The sequence below is a fragment of the Nestor notabilis genome, unplaced genomic scaffold, assembly GCF_000696875.1.
Source record: "Nestor notabilis isolate BGI_N333 unplaced genomic scaffold, ASM69687v1 scaffold24194, whole genome shotgun sequence".
Taxonomy (NCBI): domain Eukaryota; kingdom Metazoa; phylum Chordata; class Aves; order Psittaciformes; family Psittacidae; genus Nestor; species Nestor notabilis.
This window is the reverse complement of record NW_009924630.1, coordinates 4,003-23,612: the sequence shown is the minus strand read 5'-3', so window position 1 is coordinate 23,612 and position 19,610 is coordinate 4,003. Positions and strand designations below refer to the sequence as shown.

At 46.3% G+C, this 19,610-nt stretch overlaps 1 protein-coding gene across 1 annotated transcript in view; it reads right to left on the bottom strand.

Moving 5' to 3' along the window:
* Positions 1 to 16,999, bottom strand: part of POGZ (pogo transposable element with ZNF domain) — an 18,138-nt gene extending 1,139 nt beyond the window's left edge. Inside the window, exons 1-17 of the mRNA XM_010012695.1 lie at positions 16,876 to 16,999; positions 10,624 to 10,799; positions 9,790 to 9,898; positions 9,314 to 9,607; positions 8,671 to 8,874; positions 7,805 to 7,914; positions 7,144 to 7,478; positions 6,280 to 6,434; positions 5,702 to 5,802; positions 4,655 to 4,801; positions 3,721 to 3,855; positions 3,050 to 3,222; positions 2,389 to 2,529; positions 1,740 to 1,799; positions 1,308 to 1,420; positions 586 to 610; positions 1 to 447 (exon numbers count right to left, since the gene is read on the bottom strand). Of these exons, the coding sequence (XP_010010997.1) occupies positions 1 to 447; positions 586 to 610; positions 1,308 to 1,420; positions 1,740 to 1,799; positions 2,389 to 2,529; positions 3,050 to 3,222; positions 3,721 to 3,855; positions 4,655 to 4,801; positions 5,702 to 5,802; positions 6,280 to 6,434; positions 7,144 to 7,478; positions 7,805 to 7,914; positions 8,671 to 8,874; positions 9,314 to 9,607; positions 9,790 to 9,898; positions 10,624 to 10,799; positions 16,876 to 16,999 (2,849 nt within the window). The remainder of the gene's footprint in view (positions 448 to 585; positions 611 to 1,307; positions 1,421 to 1,739; positions 1,800 to 2,388; positions 2,530 to 3,049; positions 3,223 to 3,720; positions 3,856 to 4,654; positions 4,802 to 5,701; positions 5,803 to 6,279; positions 6,435 to 7,143; positions 7,479 to 7,804; positions 7,915 to 8,670; positions 8,875 to 9,313; positions 9,608 to 9,789; positions 9,899 to 10,623; positions 10,800 to 16,875) is intronic.
* Positions 17,000 to 19,610: the final 2,611 nt, after the last annotated feature.

Sequence of the window (19,610 nt, the reverse complement as noted above, 5' to 3'; positions counted from 1 at the left end):
TGTGTGAGGACCCACTCCGCGAGCTTCTCCTCAGCCTCCAGGCTCAGGTATTTGCCTTCTGACAGCGATGCCAAGTTCTCCTCTTGGAAAGCCTGAAACCTGCGGAGCCAGCGCTTGATGCGCCGCGGCGGGTTCCGGAAGTGCTCCGCAGCCTGTTCAGTGTTGCAGCACAGAGCAAACAGTACAACCCGCAGCTTCTTCACCGACAGCTGCTCCTTTCTGCCCGAGGGCTCAGGCTCCTTCGTTGGCTGCTCATCTTCCTGAGCATCAATATTTAAGTGCTCTTCTTCCTGGCAGAGCAGAGCTCTGTTGTAGGCTGCTGGTGCCAGCTCAGGCTCCAGCTCACCTTTCGCAGGTAACACAGACTTTGTTTTCACAGTAGCAGCTTTACTCGGGGAGTAGGTAGGACATGTGTTCTTCATGCTTTTGTCCTGGAGCTGAATGTGCCTTGAAGGGAGAGAACACAGGAGCCTTCTTACAACTCACAAAATAAAGCTGTTGAGGAAAAACAAACAAACCAGCCCCAGCCCCAACCCCACCGACTTGGAACAGCTGATGCCAGACAGGAGTTTGCAAACAGTTTACCTGGAATGCGATATCCAAGTAGGCCCTGTTAGGAGAAACAGAACAACAACGTTTGTACCTCAGCAAACAAACACTAAGTCAGTGCAAATAAACAAGTTATTTTCCAGAGAGGAGTATCAGAGTCCCTCTAGTCTGTCACTGCGCTGTGGGAACAGCCAACACTCATCATCCCTTCAAACCCCAACCAACCTCCTCCTGTGTGCAAGTACTGCCACATCCAAGCCAAGGGAGGGCTGCTCAGCCCGGCAGTCACACTGAGCAGTCCTTAGAGACAAAGAGCACAGCTCCACATCCATCTGAAGTGAGGAAAGCTCAGCTTTGGCCAGATCCCTGCAGGCAGAGCCCCTGCACTAGGCCAAGGGCTGGAACACCACTTACAGGGTCTATTCAAAACGCAGCATCAGCAGCTGCTTAAGGCCTCCTGGTGTCACGGAGGTACAACGATGTCTCAGAGGAAGAGAGGAACCCGCTGGAGCCCTTGGCACTGTGTCTCCCTCAGAAGATCCAGCTCACTCAAAGCTTAACTCTCCAATCTCCGTAACACTGGAGGCTCATTCAGGCAGTTCAGGAGGTCCCGACACTACATTTTACCACAACTCAGGACTCAGTAAGTGCTCATGCCAATGCCAAACAAAGGTGTATTTGACCTAGGGTCTGGGAACTGATGTATTATGTCCTGCATTAACGTTCTGCATCTTTTCTGCTCCCTTTCAAACTCTTACCTCGGAAAATAATGTTACTAAACTCGTGTGATGGATTGAAGACCAGATGTTTGGCCATCGCATCACCCTCAGATGTTACAAAGGGACAAGAGGAACAGGACAGCCTTACGCCACTGGAAGGGCATGGAAAAAGAAAAGGAGAGAAGTGAGCTTCATACCAGATATGAGAGTATGTCTATCCCCTCACTAACAATGAGAAAAGTCACCCTCCAGTGCATACAGGCAGTGTCCCCACCCCAAAACAGTAACTCTCACTGGAAGGCAATGGGAGTCTCAACACACTGCCCTCAATTCAACCTCTTTTCCCATGTGGCAAAAAACAAAGAGAGCTTCTTCAGAAGCAGATCAAGAAAGACCAGAACTGGAAGATCAGACAGTGAATGTGCCTGAGCTTCCCAGGTGATTCAAGTAAGATGACAAGTTTTCCATTACCAGGCAGTGTAGTTTTTAAATAAAGCCAAGTATTTCGGACTCTTCCGAGGAACGTGGTTGCTGTAAGACAATAAAAAGAGTTTATTAAATGTCAGAATTCTTCTGGGTATTTAAAGAGCTACAAAACCCATGTGAAATACAGCACATTTACAAAGACAGCCCCAATCCTGGCTTTCATACTGTTTTGTCTGCCAGTCTTGTATTCAAGGAGATGAAAAGTCCCTGTATAAGTAAACCCACCCATACAGTAATATTTAAAAAGCCCAGATTTTGGAGTAACTGCTCTGCCATCCCACTGTGTGTCAATGCACAGTCCTGTACAGACCACAGGCTGCAGAAGTGTGTTTTTTCTTCCCTTTTAAAAGGGTTTTAAATTATTAAATCTGAGATTTTGCAATGGATCTGAGGAGCACTGAAAGGAGGCAGCTCTGTGCAGCAGCGTGCAGCGCACACCTCAGGAGCTCCACACTGACAGCTCAGAAGCAATCCCGTGCCCGCTCTCCTCATGTCACCTAAAGCCACTCCCCACATCTGTGTTGATGCACGTGCCCGGTGTCTCCCGAACCGCTGCAGCCCACTGGGGTTTCCCCATCTCCCTTCCTCAGAGTGCAGACAGAGGCAGGCAGGAGGGATTTTGGGAGTCACGTACTTGATCATGTGGTTGGCGTAGGCTCTGGAGCAACAAGTGCTGTAGCGACACAGCGAACAGTGCACGTAGGTGGGGAAGTGGTTCGGGAAGTCGGGGATTTCGAAGCTGCACTCCAGGCAAGTCTGTCTCCCCAAGACACTCCTGAAGAGAAGAGGGATGTTTCCATCAGTGTCTGAACAGGTATCGTGGAGTTATAACAAGCAGCAGGACACAGAGGAATTTAACGACATGTGAACTGTCAGAAGCCTGCAGTCAAGCTACTCTCATCCTGCACCCTAGCTCCTGGGGTGCCTCGGTGCCAGGCAGGACACTTCCCACTTGCTGTAATCCAGAGTACATCATGTAAGGGTGGATTAATAAATCAAAAATAATAATGATAAAAAAATGTATCGAAGACAAGGCAGCAGGACACAGGGTGGGCAGAAAACCCTTATGCTGGTGAAATTCCACTCTTTCTACAAAAGCACTTAGCTAATTCTGTGTTTTGCAGTTTCACCTTAAGGGCTTTCAGAATGTGACTTAGTCCTGGCTTTGTGGGAAGCTGGACTCTCCTGGCTGCCCGGTGCCCAGGATCCTACTACCCGTCCCTGTGGCATGGACAAACTACCTACGTTCCCTGCAGGAATCTTTGGAAATGGTAAATTTAGCAAAAGGTTCTGACATTTTTTTGACCGCTCTCTTCTGGACGTTCCTCTGGACAGGCGGGTACAGGAGGATGGGCTGGGGGTCGGCAGCAGATGCCAGCGGAGCGGCTTCCTGTCCAGTGCCCTGCGGCATGTCATTTGACGATATTGGCACTGTCCGTGGCTGTCCTCTAGATGCCCTGATTGTAACCTGCAGAAAACAGATACACCCATACCTCCTAAAACACAAGGGCAGAAGTGAGCTATCCAAATTCAGACTCCTCTGCTTGGAGTAGTCTTTCAGGCTCTTAGCAGAGAATAAAGAGGTGCTCTCAGGACACAGCTCGTCCCACCCAGGGCAGCAGTAGCCTAAAAGAGGACACACGACTTGAGCCCCAGAAGTGCCTGTTTGTCCCTAATGACTACAGAGGGCGTCCAGACAACTAGTTCAGATCCCTTAGTCAGGAGAGTGTAACCTCTGGCGTGGCACTTTCACCTCCTCTCTATCTCACTTACTGTTTCTATGAAGTATTTGATGAACTACGCACACACAGCACGGGCAGAATACAAAGTGCTCTTCTGGCCCAGTGGTTTAAGTGATGCAGATGAAGCAAACCTCAGTTTTGCAGCACTTAATAAATACAAAACCACTGCAGGTGCTTCCTGAGGAAACGAGGACAGAGGCCTGCTGTTAACTTGGATTTCTTACCTTGGTTCCAGGTTTCAAGCCTTCTAATTGTTTGGGCTTTCGGAAAGTTTTGTGGTGCTGCAGCTTGTGTTCGATTTTATCCTTGGCAAATAGGAACTGGAGTCTACACTTGTTGCAATGATAAACACTCTTCTTCTAAAGCAAATGCAAATGAAATAGAGTTCATTGTAGAGAAACAGAAGTCACAACACAGCAGACCAAAGGCAGCCCTGTTTTAATTTAGGATCTCAACGTCCCTCCCCACCAAGCCCCACATCTGGAGTGCTTCGGGTTTAAATGTTTTGTTTTGGTTTTCTAATTAAACCCATCAGGCTCTGCAGGGACACCAGACCTGGCAGTGCCATGGACCACGTCTCACCCAGCTGGTTTAAGCCAAAGCAAGGCAGGCAGCAGAGCAGCGCGGGCAGCGCTCCTTCCGGAGCTGCCTCACCTCTGCCTCTCAGGGGAGGGGGCAAATCAAGGCAGGCACTTGGCACTACACTTCTGTACTCTGAAAGCACCCTTCAGCTGCACCCACGTGAAATATGCTCTCAATACAGCCAACATACATGGCTCAGAACACTGAGCTATGAAAATGATATTCATTTGTCATTTATCACCTGGAGATAAAAAGAATTAACCCCCAAATGAACAGAGAGCCCACTGCTGGTTTATCATCATGTGAAGCAAACACAGTCCAGCAAAACATGCTTTTTTCTGCTAAGTAACAACAATCTGTGCTACTCCCAAAGGAGCAATGCCTCTTCAGCACAATCCCTACGAAAGGCCTGGAATGACAGCATGCAAATTGCATTTGTCATGGAGTGAATACAGCACCTGCTAAAAGCCCTCCTTCAACTAAAGTTTGCTTTCTTTCTGTTTTGATTCCAAGCAAATCCTCAACTAACCACATGCTCACTATCAAGCCACCTCAGAGAGAGCCCTGTGGCAGTACCTGGTGCCTCATGAAGTGCTGCTGGAAAGCATTCCCATTCTTGAAGACCTTGAGGCAGTAGGGACAGAGCAGGTGCCGTGTGTCTTCATGGATCATGCGGAAATGGCTGTCCACCTCAGAGTAGAGTGAGGAACGGTACTGGCAGACCTAGGCAGCAGAGAGGAGCAGTCAGCAGAGAAGTAACAGAGCAATCCATCTCACATCTACCACTGCAACATGGAGATCTTAACAGCCATGCCCAAATCCCCAAAGACACTTATTATCAGTGGAGTTTAGGAACCAGGTCCTACAGAACCTGCTAGCTTATTCCAACTGCAATATACTAAATCAAGCAGTGTATATTCAGAGCAGTTTGGAGAAACAGATTTGAACTACTTGTATAAAAAGAAAGTAGTGACAATTCAAGCTCCAGATCCAAGAAGAAAGAAAAAAAAATAAGAGGAACAAAGGGAGAGACAGTCAGTCAAAGCAGTTGGAACATATTAAAGAGCAGCTTCGTCAGGGTCTATGCAAAATGCAGAATTTGGAACATCATGTTTTATCATAACATATTTTAGAAGTTTCTTCTCTGTTTTTTCTTTTTGGAGGGACAGTGTTAGGACCTCTGGGTGGAGATGACACGTTCAGAATCGATGCAAGCACAAATCTCATGGCAACAGAGTGTCAAGAAAAGGTATCACACAAGCAACATAATCTCATCTGCTCCAGAGTGACAACTTCTCTTTATGGCACAGCAATTTGCCTGCAGGCCCTGGGAGGAAAAAAAAAATTAGGCTCTGAATGCCACTGGGACTAAACAAATGTCTATCAGCTGCTCCAGCTTCAGCGTGCTGGGAACCGGTGGCAGCATTCAGCTACTTGTGCTGCCCTAATAGCCACTGGACTTCTCCAAGTCCACACCTGGAAAAAAATGCTCCACAGCACTGTTCCATGGCCCAAGTCTGCTTCAGACCACTGTGAGCCACACACTTTGCTGAAAAGTGCTGGATTTCTGCTTACTTTGTAGTACATATCTGTCAAGTGCAGTCCCTAAACCAGTTGTAATACCTGACAAACATAGGGCATCTCCCCAGGCTTGTGGGTGTCCTTCATGTGCTGTAGGAACATTGGCTCACTCTCAAATGCCCATTCGCAAATCTTGCACTTTGCTGCAAAGGAAAGCAAAGGCAGGTAACAGCTGGGGGGCACTGACAGTTCAAGCTTCTTTGGTAACAGTTGTCCCTTAAAACAAACCAAACATCCCCAAAAAACCTAGCTCTGAACTCTCGGAATTGGGCAGGCAATGAAATATATTGAGAGGTTTCCAAAAGGCAGCAAAAAAATCTCTTCCATAAAACGGGGGGGGTTCAACAAAATGCTCTAATGAGGAAGCTCCAAGTGATTTCAAAGCAGACGTCAATCTGCTGGTCTAAATTCACTTCTACCATGACATTATTATTGAACTCAATCTTTAAAATACTCTTGAAGTTTGCAGGAATGTAGCTTAGATGGATTTTTCTGGTGGCTACAAAACAAACGCCCCAAGGGGCAAAGCAAAACAGGCTCCCTTCTCAACAGAGGTGCAGGTAACACAGGCCAGAAACCCTCTTCAACCTGAACGATCAGCAGCTGCAAGATCAACTTACTTGTCGACTCATAGGGACTGTGGACATTCTCTAAGTGACACTGTAGCTGAAATGGAGTGGAGAACTGTCTGTAGCAATGCTGACAGATGGTGTGGACATCCACCTCTCCATTCTGCTGATCCAGTTCAACGTGGTGCTTCATGTGATTCATAAATCTTATGGAGTGGAGAGAAAGCACGTGAACAGAACACCAAGACTTTGCTCCTGGAAGCCCTGACAGCATTACGAACACTATACCACAAGGGTTTTGAACAGCATTGAGAGTTTTCCTTCTTGCTCTTCCCATCAAAACTGAACAAAGTCTCCTTCTATCCAGCAACCTCCTACTCCCTAACTCTAAGGAAAGTCAGAGAACAGATCTTGCAGGACAGGGGCTGTACTACTTGCTTTTGAGCACTTCCAACCCCAGGCTGGCATTTTAACTGATAACAAAACATTTCAACTTAAAAGAAAGAATCAGTTATCACAACAGACCCCCCCAGCACCTCCTCACCCAGAATACACTATTTCCTAAGGGTATTTTCCCCCTCTGTTGAAAAAGCACTGAATAAAGATGACAAGAGCAGTTCTTCCAGAATTATTTCCTATTACCTACTAAGACTAGTGATGAACAGATGAGATTTCTCTGCTGAAGAATGTAAATGCAATTACTCAAACCACACCATTTTCTTAGTTTTTGCCCTCGCTGAACTGTGTGATGATGGGCACATCTCTCCCTTTTGTGCTTCAGTTCTGGTCTTAAGCTGTACCATGGGAAAGCTGAAGGGCCTGAGAGCCTGCTGCTTATGACTTGTTTTCACTTCTGCAGGTCAGAAGTATTGAGAACAGTGCAGACTCTTCTTGTGGCACAGCACATTCCCTTACCTTATGTTGTTCTTTAGCCTCTTGGTGCAGTGTGGACACCTGAAGGAGGTCGGAACCTTGGGGAAGTTCAGTAGCTGGTTCACTTTGCCACCATCTCTGCCATAGTAGAAATCATCTACTAACATAATGAGCTTACTTTGGGATGAGTCAACTACGTTTTCAGTTGGCTCTGGAGCTTTTGCAGGTGGGGACAGTGCAGGGATAGGGGTAGAAGAGGGTGGAGAAGCAACAGCTGTAGTTTTTTCTGGTGATGGAGGCTTTGCAGATTGAATATTTGGTTCAGATTCTAGAGATTTCCTTTTCTTGAGGAATTCAACCATTTCAGGGCAGCAGTACTAAAAGGAAAACAAAACAAAACAAACAACCACAAAACCCCACACACATTAAACTGGATCTAGGAAGAACTGTTATGTACTATTAAACAAAGGTTAGATTAGAAAATAAATGCACCTCCTGGCACCAAGAGGACCTAAACCTGAGGTCCCTCACTGCCAGTAAAGGGTGCTGTGGAAGGTCTTCCAAAGGCCTCTCCTTTGCCTCTTCCTCCCAGTCTTATTCTTCCTTTTCCCAGCAGGCCCTGAACTAGTGCAAGAACTATTCTTTGCACTCCACAGTCAGAAGCTATTACCCATTAACTGCTCCTCTTTGGATGAGTACTTACACACATATGTCCTCTTAAAGCTTCAGTGACTCGAAACTGAGCATCACATCTTGGGCAGACCTTCCTGCCACCATCTTGCAAATCAAATGTGGGAATAGGAGATGAACTGACTGTAACAGGAAAAAACACAAAACATCAGAATCCTTACACTTTGTCTTAAATCTAGGCAAACTTTGGCATACTGAAATGCTTTTCTTTCAAGAGCTATACTTTTAGCTACTAACTAGACTGGACGAGGCATGAAAAAGGCAAAGTATGCAAGCAAAATATGCCCCCAGTAGCTAGAAAAAGGAGTGTCTCCAAATTAGACTTAAAAGAACCAAAGAAAGAAACAGTCAAGAAAAAAAACCAACCCAAAGGAAAACTGATCAGCTCGACTCAAGACCCCTTTGCCTTTACTCATTTGGTTGCTTTGGTTTTCCATCAGACTACAATGCCCCACCTTCACCTCCAGCTGTAGTAAGAAACTCGGAACACAGATGCCATGAAATGTATGTTAAATCAACTCCTGGAGCCCCAAACACCTCAGGAAGGTGCTTTTTTGGGAGCAGAAAAGCAAAGATTTTATCCTTTTGCCTCCTTGTGTAGAGTATTTCAGGTGTTTGTACACTCTCGAGATGGCAGCACGCACACACCAGGAATCCCCAGTGCAAGCTAATGTATGCAAGCAAATATCCCCAAACAAAATATAATAACTGGGTAAAAAAGTACAGATAAAGACCAAGAAATTAACAGCAAAGCTTTGTAGGGGTTTGTCCTCATTATGAAACCTCAGTAGTTACTCGTTAGTGTTTGTTTACTCCAGAAAGTAAGCTTCTGGGTTCTAAGCAGAATCAGTCTGTGACAAAAGCTGCTACAGACTGTACCTTTTAATGATGATGAGGATGACGACTCGGAAACACTGGATCTCTGGGAGCCATGCACAGGGCTGCTGTTGGAAACCACCAGTGGGCCCGGGCTCTGTCCTAACGAAGGAATGGTGTTCAGGGTATTCACTAGCTTAGCAACCTCATTGCTGTTCTCACCAGTCACTCCAGGTCTCTTTACAGTCACAAAGCTTGCAATACTCACTGAGAGGGAAGGGATAATGCAAGAACACTGATAAGGAATCAGTAAGATCTGGTCCACTGTGTGAATCCCACCCCCATCTAGTAATAGCCTTGTCTCTTGCTCTTTTACCTTCAGTCTGCACCAAAGATTACTGAGCCATCAATTATCCTGTCCATATATACAAGTGATGAATAAAAAGTGTTTTCCACTTTGGGGGACTTCTAATTGATGGTCTCAGGAGAATCTACAAACTAGAGTTTAACTAGTTCCCAAGCCAAACAGGACACAATGGCAGGATTATCCTCATTCTCCAGGTTGGTAAGAGAGATGAAGTGTGAGTCAGTGACAGAGGCAAAAAGAGAACCCAGGATTTCTGGCTCAACTTCTGTCTTTTAGCTGCTATGTCTGAAGATCAAATTATAGACAGTGTCAAACTTGCTTCTCCATGGCAGGTCTTACCTAATTTGGGGTTAGTAGCTTGACTGGACTGCCCTGGCTGCTGCACAGTTAACTGTCCAAGTGGTGTTGGCTGCGTTGCAGTAGGAGTTGTGGAGGTGCTGGGAGTGGACTTACTTTGCTGTTGTGCCTGGGACTGTGGGACAGTGCTCCTGATGGTAAGCGTGGCCGGAATGACCGTAGTGAAAGTGTTGGTGGTGGGTCGGACCGGCATGGTCGTACCTGGTCTCACCTGGGCCATTTGAGAGAACACCTGAGGGACACCAACTGCTGGTTTAACAAACTGGGTGCCTGGAGCTTCAAAAACAAAGGGACAAACAAGGTAGATGGAGTGATCCAATTCTTGCACAGTAATAGCTGAGTGCAACCTATTTTTCAACACTGCTGAGCTCCCAAAATTCCCAGTATTGGGGTTTTTTTAAGCCCTTGGTATTCTAAAAAGGAACATGCCAGTGGCTTGGGCTTGTTTCAGTCCTTACCTGGGACAAGGGTGATGGGTCTAACTGTTTGACCTTGCTGTACATTCAGAACAATTCCAACTTGGTTCATTGTGTTCTGTACAGGCCGAACATTCCTCACAGGAAATCCCTGCAGTCAAACAGTACCAACACCATATTGAGCAGATGTGAAGCACTGCCAATATGAGCTTTCTACCCTAAAAATCAAATAACCAAATAAACCCTCCCCCCCCTACATCTGGAGACCACTGAACTACGAGGCCACACTGCTCTCAGCCAGCACCTTCCCAACAGTAGGGCCTCCTCCCTTACCCTTACAACATCCTGATACACAGCCTCCACTCAGTCTCTCCTTCCCTAAACACCTACAGACATCTCACAGGTCTTAACAAATGCTCAGAGAAGCCAGTGGCTGTTCAAACAATTAACCTGCACATTTCCCAGGCAAACAAAACCAAGCAGCCAAGTGTTCAGCAAGGTCAAATTCACACAGTGGCCAGACCCACCTGCAGCAGGGAGCCAGACCCTACTGGTATGGTGACAAGTGAGCGCCAGCGTGAAGTCCCATCAGCCCTGTGCTGGCTCCACAGGACCTGCTGAGCTGTGGAACACGGCCAATTTCCTCAAATGAGACTGAGCTGCAGAATGACTGGGAACACAAGGTTGTTCCAGACCCAGCTACTGCTAAATCTACATCCATTTAAAAACCAAAACCCCACCAGATTTCAGCTTTAGTGTAACAGTCACTAAAGAACTGAAAGAGGCATCTGATTATTTCTTAACAAAGAACAGTCTTCCAGGGCTGAGGGCACTAGATCTTCTCCCTCAGCCATCCTGGCTTGGAAGGGTGCTCACCTGGGTTGTTATGAAGATGGGCTGGCTGGTCACTGGAGAATTGGTGACGTGATTGGCATTCTGCATGATCTGCACAGGTCGTAACACTGGCTGAGTTACCATCGTGCCCAGACCTGAAGTGGGGTTCTGGGTAAGGATTAGTGGCTGCCCACTCTGCTGAACGAGAGGATTGCCAGCTGGAAAAGAGACAGAAAGAGAGCAAAAGCCACATCTGTCAGATAAAACCCCTGCCACTCCGCTGGCAGTTTTAGTCTTCAGAATTTGAATGAGATACCCAGAGCATGCTTTAAGAGTAAACTTGTGAAAACAGCCAACCCTTGGTGTAATATCCATACTCAGGCTGGGATTTTCCAAGGAATGAGGTGTTCAAACCCCCTTAGCCTTGAGCAACCTCGGACTCTGATTACTCTGGCTCCTACATGCCCTTTGAACACAGCCACAGCAGCTGAAGGAAACATGTTTTCTAGTCTCATTAACCGTGACGTGAGGATTCACCAGCTGGCAGATACTGTGAAAACTTACACTGAGCCACCACAACCCCTGGCACAGGATGTGCACCAAAAGTAGAGCAACACTGGAAGTTTCTGAGCAGCAGCAACAAGCACAGAACGTTGGGGATGCCAGAGCCTGCCGAGGGCTTCAAGGAACTTGGAGACACGGCCTTGATGCTGTGAGCACTGCTCAGCACCAGCCAAAACACAGCGTGTTGTCATCGCTGCGACACTGAGCACAGCACTGCGAGGGAACTCCAGCTCAGGCAGAGCCAATGCAGGTGGCCACATCTAAAGACATTCCTCAGGATCTACTGACAGAAAATCCAATGTATTACTTTTTGTGAATGTCATGGGAGAGGGGAAAACAAACAAACAAACATGGCCACAAATACTTTAAACTCAGCTCCAGAAAAGGAGCAGAATTGAAGGAGGCTTCAATTCCTTCCTCTCTACCATTCTTCTCCACCCAGTTTAGCTCATTCATGTACTTGTGTCCATGCACTACCATGTCCACCCTGCTATTACTGCAATCCAGGTCCTGAGGACAAAGGGCTTCAACTTGGCAGAGGGAGGTGGGATCCAGGAAGCCCCACCACAGTCTTGCCAGTGTAGATATGCAGCATAATGTGACACGAGACTGACACAACATCCAGGTTGTTTCAGGGCTACAAAACGTTCCAACATTCCTGAAACTGCTGATGGTAGAGACAAGGGTTTGCTGTACCCCAACAGCAAATGTTTCCTGTGGAGCTGTAGACCTCCAGCAGCTGCACACCAAAATGTTCTGACCCACAGCCAAGGCAGCTCCTTTGGATGGGAGATGCTTTGCCCTGGCAGCGTCGACGCTGCTGGCTGACGGTCCTCAGGGTGTATGAGCCAAGGGTTTGCATGGAGATGATCCCAGGCAGAAACAGGGATGGCGTGATGGGAAGACAGCAGCAGGTTCAGATCCAAGCCCCACAGCTGCTGGGCCCACACTGCTTCTTGCTTCACTTTTTCAAGCACCTTAAGACAACCGTGGGGCTGCTGGAAAAGAGATCCCAGCTCCCACTAACAGAGCATGGGGAGGAGAGGGGAAAGGGAGGCAGAGGATGGGAATGCTGGTGTTAGAAAGCCTGTCTTGGACCAATGTCTTCTTTAGGCTCAAACCAAGGAGCACAAAGCCACAGCTGGCTGAGCTGGGTGCATGCTGCCTCCAGTCCCAAGTGGGAAGAGGACACGTTTCCAGCCTTTGCTGCTTTATTGAGCCCGGTGTCTGAAGAGGGTCAGTAAAAATGTGGACGGAGTCAATGAAAATTAGAGACAAACAGATGGTATTTGCAATCTTCCAAAGAATTCAGAGGTAATCCCTTCACAACATGAAAAACATCAAAAGGTGATAAGCAAAGAAGCTCAGGGAAAAGAAAACCCAAACTCTCTCTATCATGTTCGAAACACTTCCATCCCACTTAGGACCAGTGAAGGCCCAAATCCAAAGCATCAGCAGATGGTTTTCATCTCCTCAGTGTCTCCAGGATTTTACTTGGCTAACAAGGAGCACACAGTCGTCCCCAAAGCTTTGCAAAGCACTGGAAGTCTGTGTCTGCAAATGTCTTGGCCATGGAACTTCCATGGGAAATCCTGAAGACTGAAGCTCTGATGATTTGTGGTTTCCAGCTCCTGCTGGTGCTCCTTTGGAATCCACAGAGAATCTGGGCAGACTTGGACTAGTTGAAAACACCAAAGATGACTTTAGGCTCCATTTTAAAGCCGAGAATGGCTCACAAAGATCATCTGCTCAAATCAGTCCAATGATTTTGACTCTCTTCTCCAGCAGGGACATGGCAGGTCTCCTGAAACACTGGCATTACTAGAAAAAACAATAGCAGAAGCATATATAAATACTCTGATTCCTTACCAGAACTGCAGGTTCTTTTCAGTGTGGCCAGGACAGACACAGTTGTATGCCCAGTGTTTCTCTTTTCCCAGGCTTTGGTAGACTCTCACAAGTGAGAATGACAAGCACCCTGCAGCAGCCTGTCCAGGAGCATGCAGTACTGCTTTAGATTGATTCCAAGGAAGTCTGTAAGGTTTCCATAGATCCTGCAGCACTTTACACTCACTGGCCAAGACAGACGTGCAGAGATTCACTACTTCATCACGGCAGAACGAGGAGACCATGGCAGATATCAGCTGCTGGGAAAGAACAAGTTACATTCTTCTCTCTTCTCCTCCTGCCTCTCCATGCATGATTGTCCAGGTAGCCCACTGGAAATGGTTTAACTGGCTTCTTGGAGGAAGAGGATTTACACCTAAATGCCAGCTGATGAAGTGAGCCTCCTGAACAGCCCATGTGGTCCTGGACACAGTGATTCTGGCGAGTCCTATGCTTCTTCCTACACTCCTTGAACTCCTCCTTGACTTCCAGTGTGCTACCAGGAAGGCAGGTAGATGTGTAGAAGAGGAGTTTCTTTATCCTCTCTCTCAACTAAGCACAGCAGAGATGCTCTCCTGTAAAGGAGAAGCCATTCCTTGTCGCATTTGCCCTGGCTGCTCATAGAGGAGAGGCTGGAGTGATAAAGCCTCCAGGAACCCCCACAGGGATGTGCACTTCCCAACAGCATGACCTTCCTAGAGAAGAATGTCAGTGCTGGGCCCATCAGTAAGTTACTTTGCATGTGAACAACAGAGGTGCCACAATAGAGACCTCAAAGTTAGAGCACAGGACACCATTGCTAAGGAGCTCACCACTACCAAGACTCCCACCACTGGCACAATCCACATCAGAGTCAGTGATAAATTGTTAGGACATCAGCACATCAACACCAAGACTTTGACCTCAACATTTGGGCATCAACAAAGGTCCACTTAGGCCTTAAGAAGGGTGGACTAAATAGCCTCAGAGGATTCAATTCCTTGATGACTCTGTTTGCCAATGAATGGCCCTGGGCAGCCAGCACCAGTAGCTGAGGGGTGAAAAGGAGCAACACTTCAGGCTTTAATGGCAGTTGATCTGGACATCAAGTGGAGTTAGCTCTCCAGGGCATTCCCAAGGGATTACTGGGGCCTGGGGACACAGGCTTGAAGGTGTCTGAAAAGCCTTCCCCATTTTTAGGAGAAGCAACTTGCAATGGCCCCTGTGCTCTCTGGATGCATTTCCAGGCAGGATGGCAGGTCCAGCACTGCTCCAAGACACAGGAGGGACAAGGAGCAGAGCTAACAGAAGCTTCTGCCCTAAAACCACTCCCTGGATGACAAAGCTGAGCTTGGTGCAAACAAGCACAATTTGTGTTAACAATTAGAAGAGCAAAAATGGTACTAAATGTGATGTACAGTTGAGGGCAGAGGACACAGGGCTGTGTCCAGTCACACTGGTGCAGCAGCAATTGAAACTGGACAGAGTTCTCCCACTTCCCATCCCAAGCTGGCTCAAGCACACACAGTTATGTGATTGCTGCATGTTAAGCAGCAGCACAGTATTTTTCTTCTATAGTTTCTATATTTTCAGGACAAAAAGCACTTTGTGATTCCTGCAGTGAAAAGAATGGCAGGAATCTAAGTTATATTTTTATCTGATGGAGGAATTATTAACAAGGAGCCAAAAGCTGTCAGGCTGATGTGCCATGTGGCACCCAGCTCATCTCTTGCCAACAACAACAGTGCTTTTTTGGATACAAGGACAGACATGTATGTTATACCAGCCAGCTCTGCACATCTGTGGAACATGAAGAACTGGTTTGAGTGGGATACAGGTACAGCTAAAAGCAATCAAAAGAAATTAAGGAAAGAAAAAATTAGGCCGAGCGTCACTTCAAATATATTTAGCTTTCAGTAATTTTTCCTTTTATGTCCTATTGGAGACATTTTAAAACTAATCTGCAGGGGAAAATTTGGATCCAGCAGAAAGATGGAATAAGATAAGCTAAAAGATAGTTCCATCTTTAGCTTGGAAATCCTGTTTCCTGGCTTTTGGGTCATTTCTAGGCAGTGTGGGATGTGCCTGTGCTCTGCCCATTCAGAGGAGACCCAGTGGTGTGTGTACATTGCACCTCATGAGAAATTCAAGCCTGTGTTTGTCCTGAAAGTCAGGTTATTTCCCAACATGGGTGCTGTTATTTAAGAAAAGGATAAATCTGAGGTTTCCAGACTTGCTCATAACTGAATTACATCCTAGAGAGAAAAAAAAACCCACCCAAACCCCAACAAAACCTTATACTGGGAGAAGAGACAGATTTAATGCGTCTTCCTCAGCCCGAACTTGTCTTTTTAATGAATGTAAAACAAAATGCAAGACAACAGCCATGAGCATAAAAACCAGACTGCTGAGAGCTGGGACAGCTCCAGACACAGCTCATTTCGTGAGCATTCGACATAGTCACAACTTAAACTGGGATGTGACCCCAGTTACTGGGCCAGCAGAGACTGCAGGGACCAGAGAGGTGCCAGATGTCCCTGTGGCACTTTGCCACTCAAAATCCTGGCTGGCATCAAGCCCAAAAGGATTCCCCTGCAAGGGAAAGCCACGTTCTAGGAGCTGGTAGGGACTCTGTGAATCCCCTACTCAGGAAAGGCAAGGCCACACTGCTTTGCTTTGCACTGGTCCTGAAGTGCCAAGCTATCCTCTGCTGCACCACTGCAATCCAGAGGAGAAGCTACTCCACCACAAGAACTGAAGTGCTCCAGAGCTATGCAAAACCAAGCATGTTTCCATGGTTTTTCACCTAACAGTGTCCACCCCAAAGCATTTGAAAGTCTGTCACTCAATGAAGGAGAATGGGCATGTGACAGTGACCAGGAACACAGAGCACAACCAACAGCATCATCCCGACCACACAGACTCTGTTTCCATCCCAGCAGATCAGGAAAACACAAATATAACCCATGTCATCGAGCTCACCCTGACCCATAGAGCCCTGACAGAGCTGATCAAGCTGCCACCTCCCAAGTTGTGCCTGTTTGGAAAGTCACTCTTGCGTCTGTAAAGGTCATTTCCCTCTCTCCTCTCTTCCAACACAGACCAACACACCTCTGAGACCTTCAGATTTTTTTAGCAGTCTCTGATCAAACATTGCTTAAGAAATTCTACAAACCCTCCTTAAGAGGCAGACTTGCACTGCAGCAGAAAGAGATCCCAGTGCACAACAGCGCAGCACGAGGGCAAATCCAGCAGGAAACAGGCAGAACAACCCCAACCCGAGAGCAAAACAACCCCAACTGAAACCAATTCTATCAAATCATGGGTTAAATAAGTAATAGTAAACTAGCTTTACTCTCACTAGTTTGACTACATAAGTTAAGCCACAGGAAATGCAATTCTGCAGTTGAATACCTGACTTCCTCAGGCATTTCCAAACTGCTGAAGGATTGGAACTTAGTCCCCACTGACTGCTGAGATGTACCAAAGCACCTGATAGAAGAAACAGCATCACTTATTTAAATTATCACTTCTCTACTTTTAAGAAACAACTACTTTGGCTGAAGAACATGAGGAACTTTGCTAAAGTTTCATGGCTAAGCCCTTTTCAAACAGGCCATGCATCCAGCACCTGCAATAAACCCTACAGAGAACTGAGCTGCTTCCTCATGCACAGGACTGGCCTCGTGCAGCACCACATCAGCTCTGCCCAGCACTCCAGAGCTCTGTTCACAACCAGAACTTGACATTTGTTGCATCAAGCTACCAAATGAGACTGCTTCCTCGGCAGGATGTGACCCATCACTGCCACTGCTCTTGAACATCGGTAACAGGAGGAATTCTGGACTCAAAACAGTTAATTACCCGCAGTGGTTTTATCAACTGAATTATAATCCTCAACAACAGAATCTTCAATCACATCACTGATCTTCTGCCATGGTTCCAGCTCCTCCTCCTCACATTCCATAAAAAGGTCCGTGTCCGCCATCCTGCAAAGGGAAAAGAAGATAAACCTTCATTGGAAAACTCTGTCAGGCAGCAGAAGTCAGTCCTTAGAAGAAAAAGTCTCATGCTTTTATTTCCCAGTATTCCAAAGGGAAAAAGGAATAAAAAATTAGTAACTGTGATTGAAAGAAGGAAGAATTGTGGGTTTTGTCCTGTTCAATGCTTTGAACATTCCCAGATTACTGCCAGTACGTGACAGAGATTGAATATCCAAGCCTCAATGAGTAAAAATGTGGGCGCAAGTATGCAAAGAGCCCTTGGCTGCCCCCAGCCAACCCCTCCACCACAGCCCACAGCCCTGGCTCCTGTCCTCGGAGGATGACAAGCACTTAGCAACTAGTTCAAAGGCAAAAAAGACAAACAGGAAAGGGATTTTCTGCACTTAGATCCATAGTTATTATCCTTCAACTCCACCAAATGTTCTCTTGATCTTCAAAGTACCCAATTCACCTCTTCTGCACCACTCACTCCTGGGTATAACCACTGCCATGTTTACTCAGAGAAGACACAACTCCAGCCTGTTTTGTCTCTCTCCTCCTGGATAAGTCTCTCGTTCCTGCCACCTCTCTCAAACTTCTCTTTTGGAGCTGTTTTTGTGAGGTAGTGAAGCAGAAACAAAGGCGACTTCCTAAGCAGGGGGTGCACCAGCCTTAGTGTAACGACCTTCCAACATCCTAATTCCCAGTGTTACTTTCTGCTTCACTATTTATACATCTTCCCACTTAGTTTGCTCTCCTGAGCACTGCTACAGAGTCACAAGTTCCCGTGGATCTGCCAACAGTGAAAGTCAAGTGTTTTCTCCTGGGACCACATCTAATCTAGACCTCAACAGTGTGTAAATCTGTATGTGCTTCAAGTTAAGAGTTCAATTAAACATTCAGACCATCAAGCCAGAATTAAACCCAAGATCATTCACAATCAGCAACAGTCTCAAGTGTCCTGGAGGACATCTCTTCTCAGCAGGTGGTGGAGTTACCACCAGAGATCTCCAGGAAGCTGATTTTCACTCCTGTGCTGAGATCTGACCGACAGACACACATTTCTAATCACTCTTTGACAACTCACAAGCTGCTGGGAGGAACTTCATCCCAGGCTCAGTTTTGCCTCGTTTCAGGGTTTGGCTGTTTCTGAACCTCACTTACAATGTTTATGAAAAATTTGGGCTCTCCTCAGTATCACGTTTCAGAGTCTTGAAGCACTATGCCTCATTCTAGAAGCTCAACTGCACCGTAAGTGAATGGGAATCAAGGCACCTAGAAGGGATTTTGCTCTTCTTTCCACATCTGTGATGGAATCAAGAATTGAAGAGCTCAAATTGAAGAACAGAAGATTGTGACTAAAAAAACAAAACCAAAAATAAACCAAAACAACAAAACACAAAAGAAAATAAAAAAAGAAATCCAAAAATCATTTCTGAAATGACAAATAGCAAGAAACTCAGTTTCTGGGAATGAAGCTCTGAAGTACAGCTTTATGCCAGGGATCTGCTTAGCGGGGGACAGCAACAATCCAAGAGCCTGAAATATTATCTTCTCTGCCTGTTAACATAAACTTTGCCATAATGACAAGACCTTAGTAAATCTCACACAAGCCACACTCCCAACTTGAATGGAGAGCCATTACTAGGGATCAATAGCTACAAATTCATCATCTTCAATATTCATCCTTCACAGAAACGTCTAGAAAAAGATCCCGTGAAGCTTCCAGGACAAAGCTGCTCTTTGCTGGTGAGACTCACAACAGTAACTATTTGTCTGGAATCATGTTACTGCCTGCAGACAGTAGCAAGGCCTTGATGCTGTAGTGATGGGCAGTCTATAAATAGGATCCATAACCTGCTCTATTCACCAATGCAGGCACACGCTGGCCAGGGAGGGCACAACCAGAGGAAGCCTCTGCACACGTTGCACAAATATATTATTCAACACCTCATCATTATTCAAAAGATGCAAAGACAAAATGCTAAAGAGACTGTAGTTACAAGCTTCTTTTGACACTAACTTACATTATGCACATAGTATTTCATCTGTTCAGATGAACTGAACTAAGAAAATGTCTCCTCTCTTCTATAATGTAACAGCTTTGTTTTTCAAAGCTTTGATCTTGAATATTTTTGTATGTAAGAAGCCTTTGCTCAATAAAGTGATTAATCCCAATGATAAATACTCTACATTTAGCTCTTCAGCACTTTGTTGGCAGATGCTCGGTTGAAAATACGGATGCCAAAAAAAACTACAAAAGAAAAATACAGAAGTGTTCCAGACACACTGCAAGAAACCAAGGAATTAGCCTCTCAAACCGAAAGGTGTTTTCTCTCCCCTTTAGCTGGAAATGGGAGAAGAGCTCCAGGGGAAGAGCCAACATACATCAGCCCTACACAAATACAACTGGCACAACTGCAAGCTACGGAGCCTTCAGTTTTTGACAGCTGATGTGGTTCCCACTCACTGTTGCCATACAGGGGAGAAAAGCCAAGAGCCATTAAACTCTCCTGTGAAAAGCTGGCCACCAGATTGTGTTCTCTGCTCAACGTGATCACCACCACAGGGGAAAATCCAGCAATAAGGATGGTTTGTTTGTATACAACTAAAGAT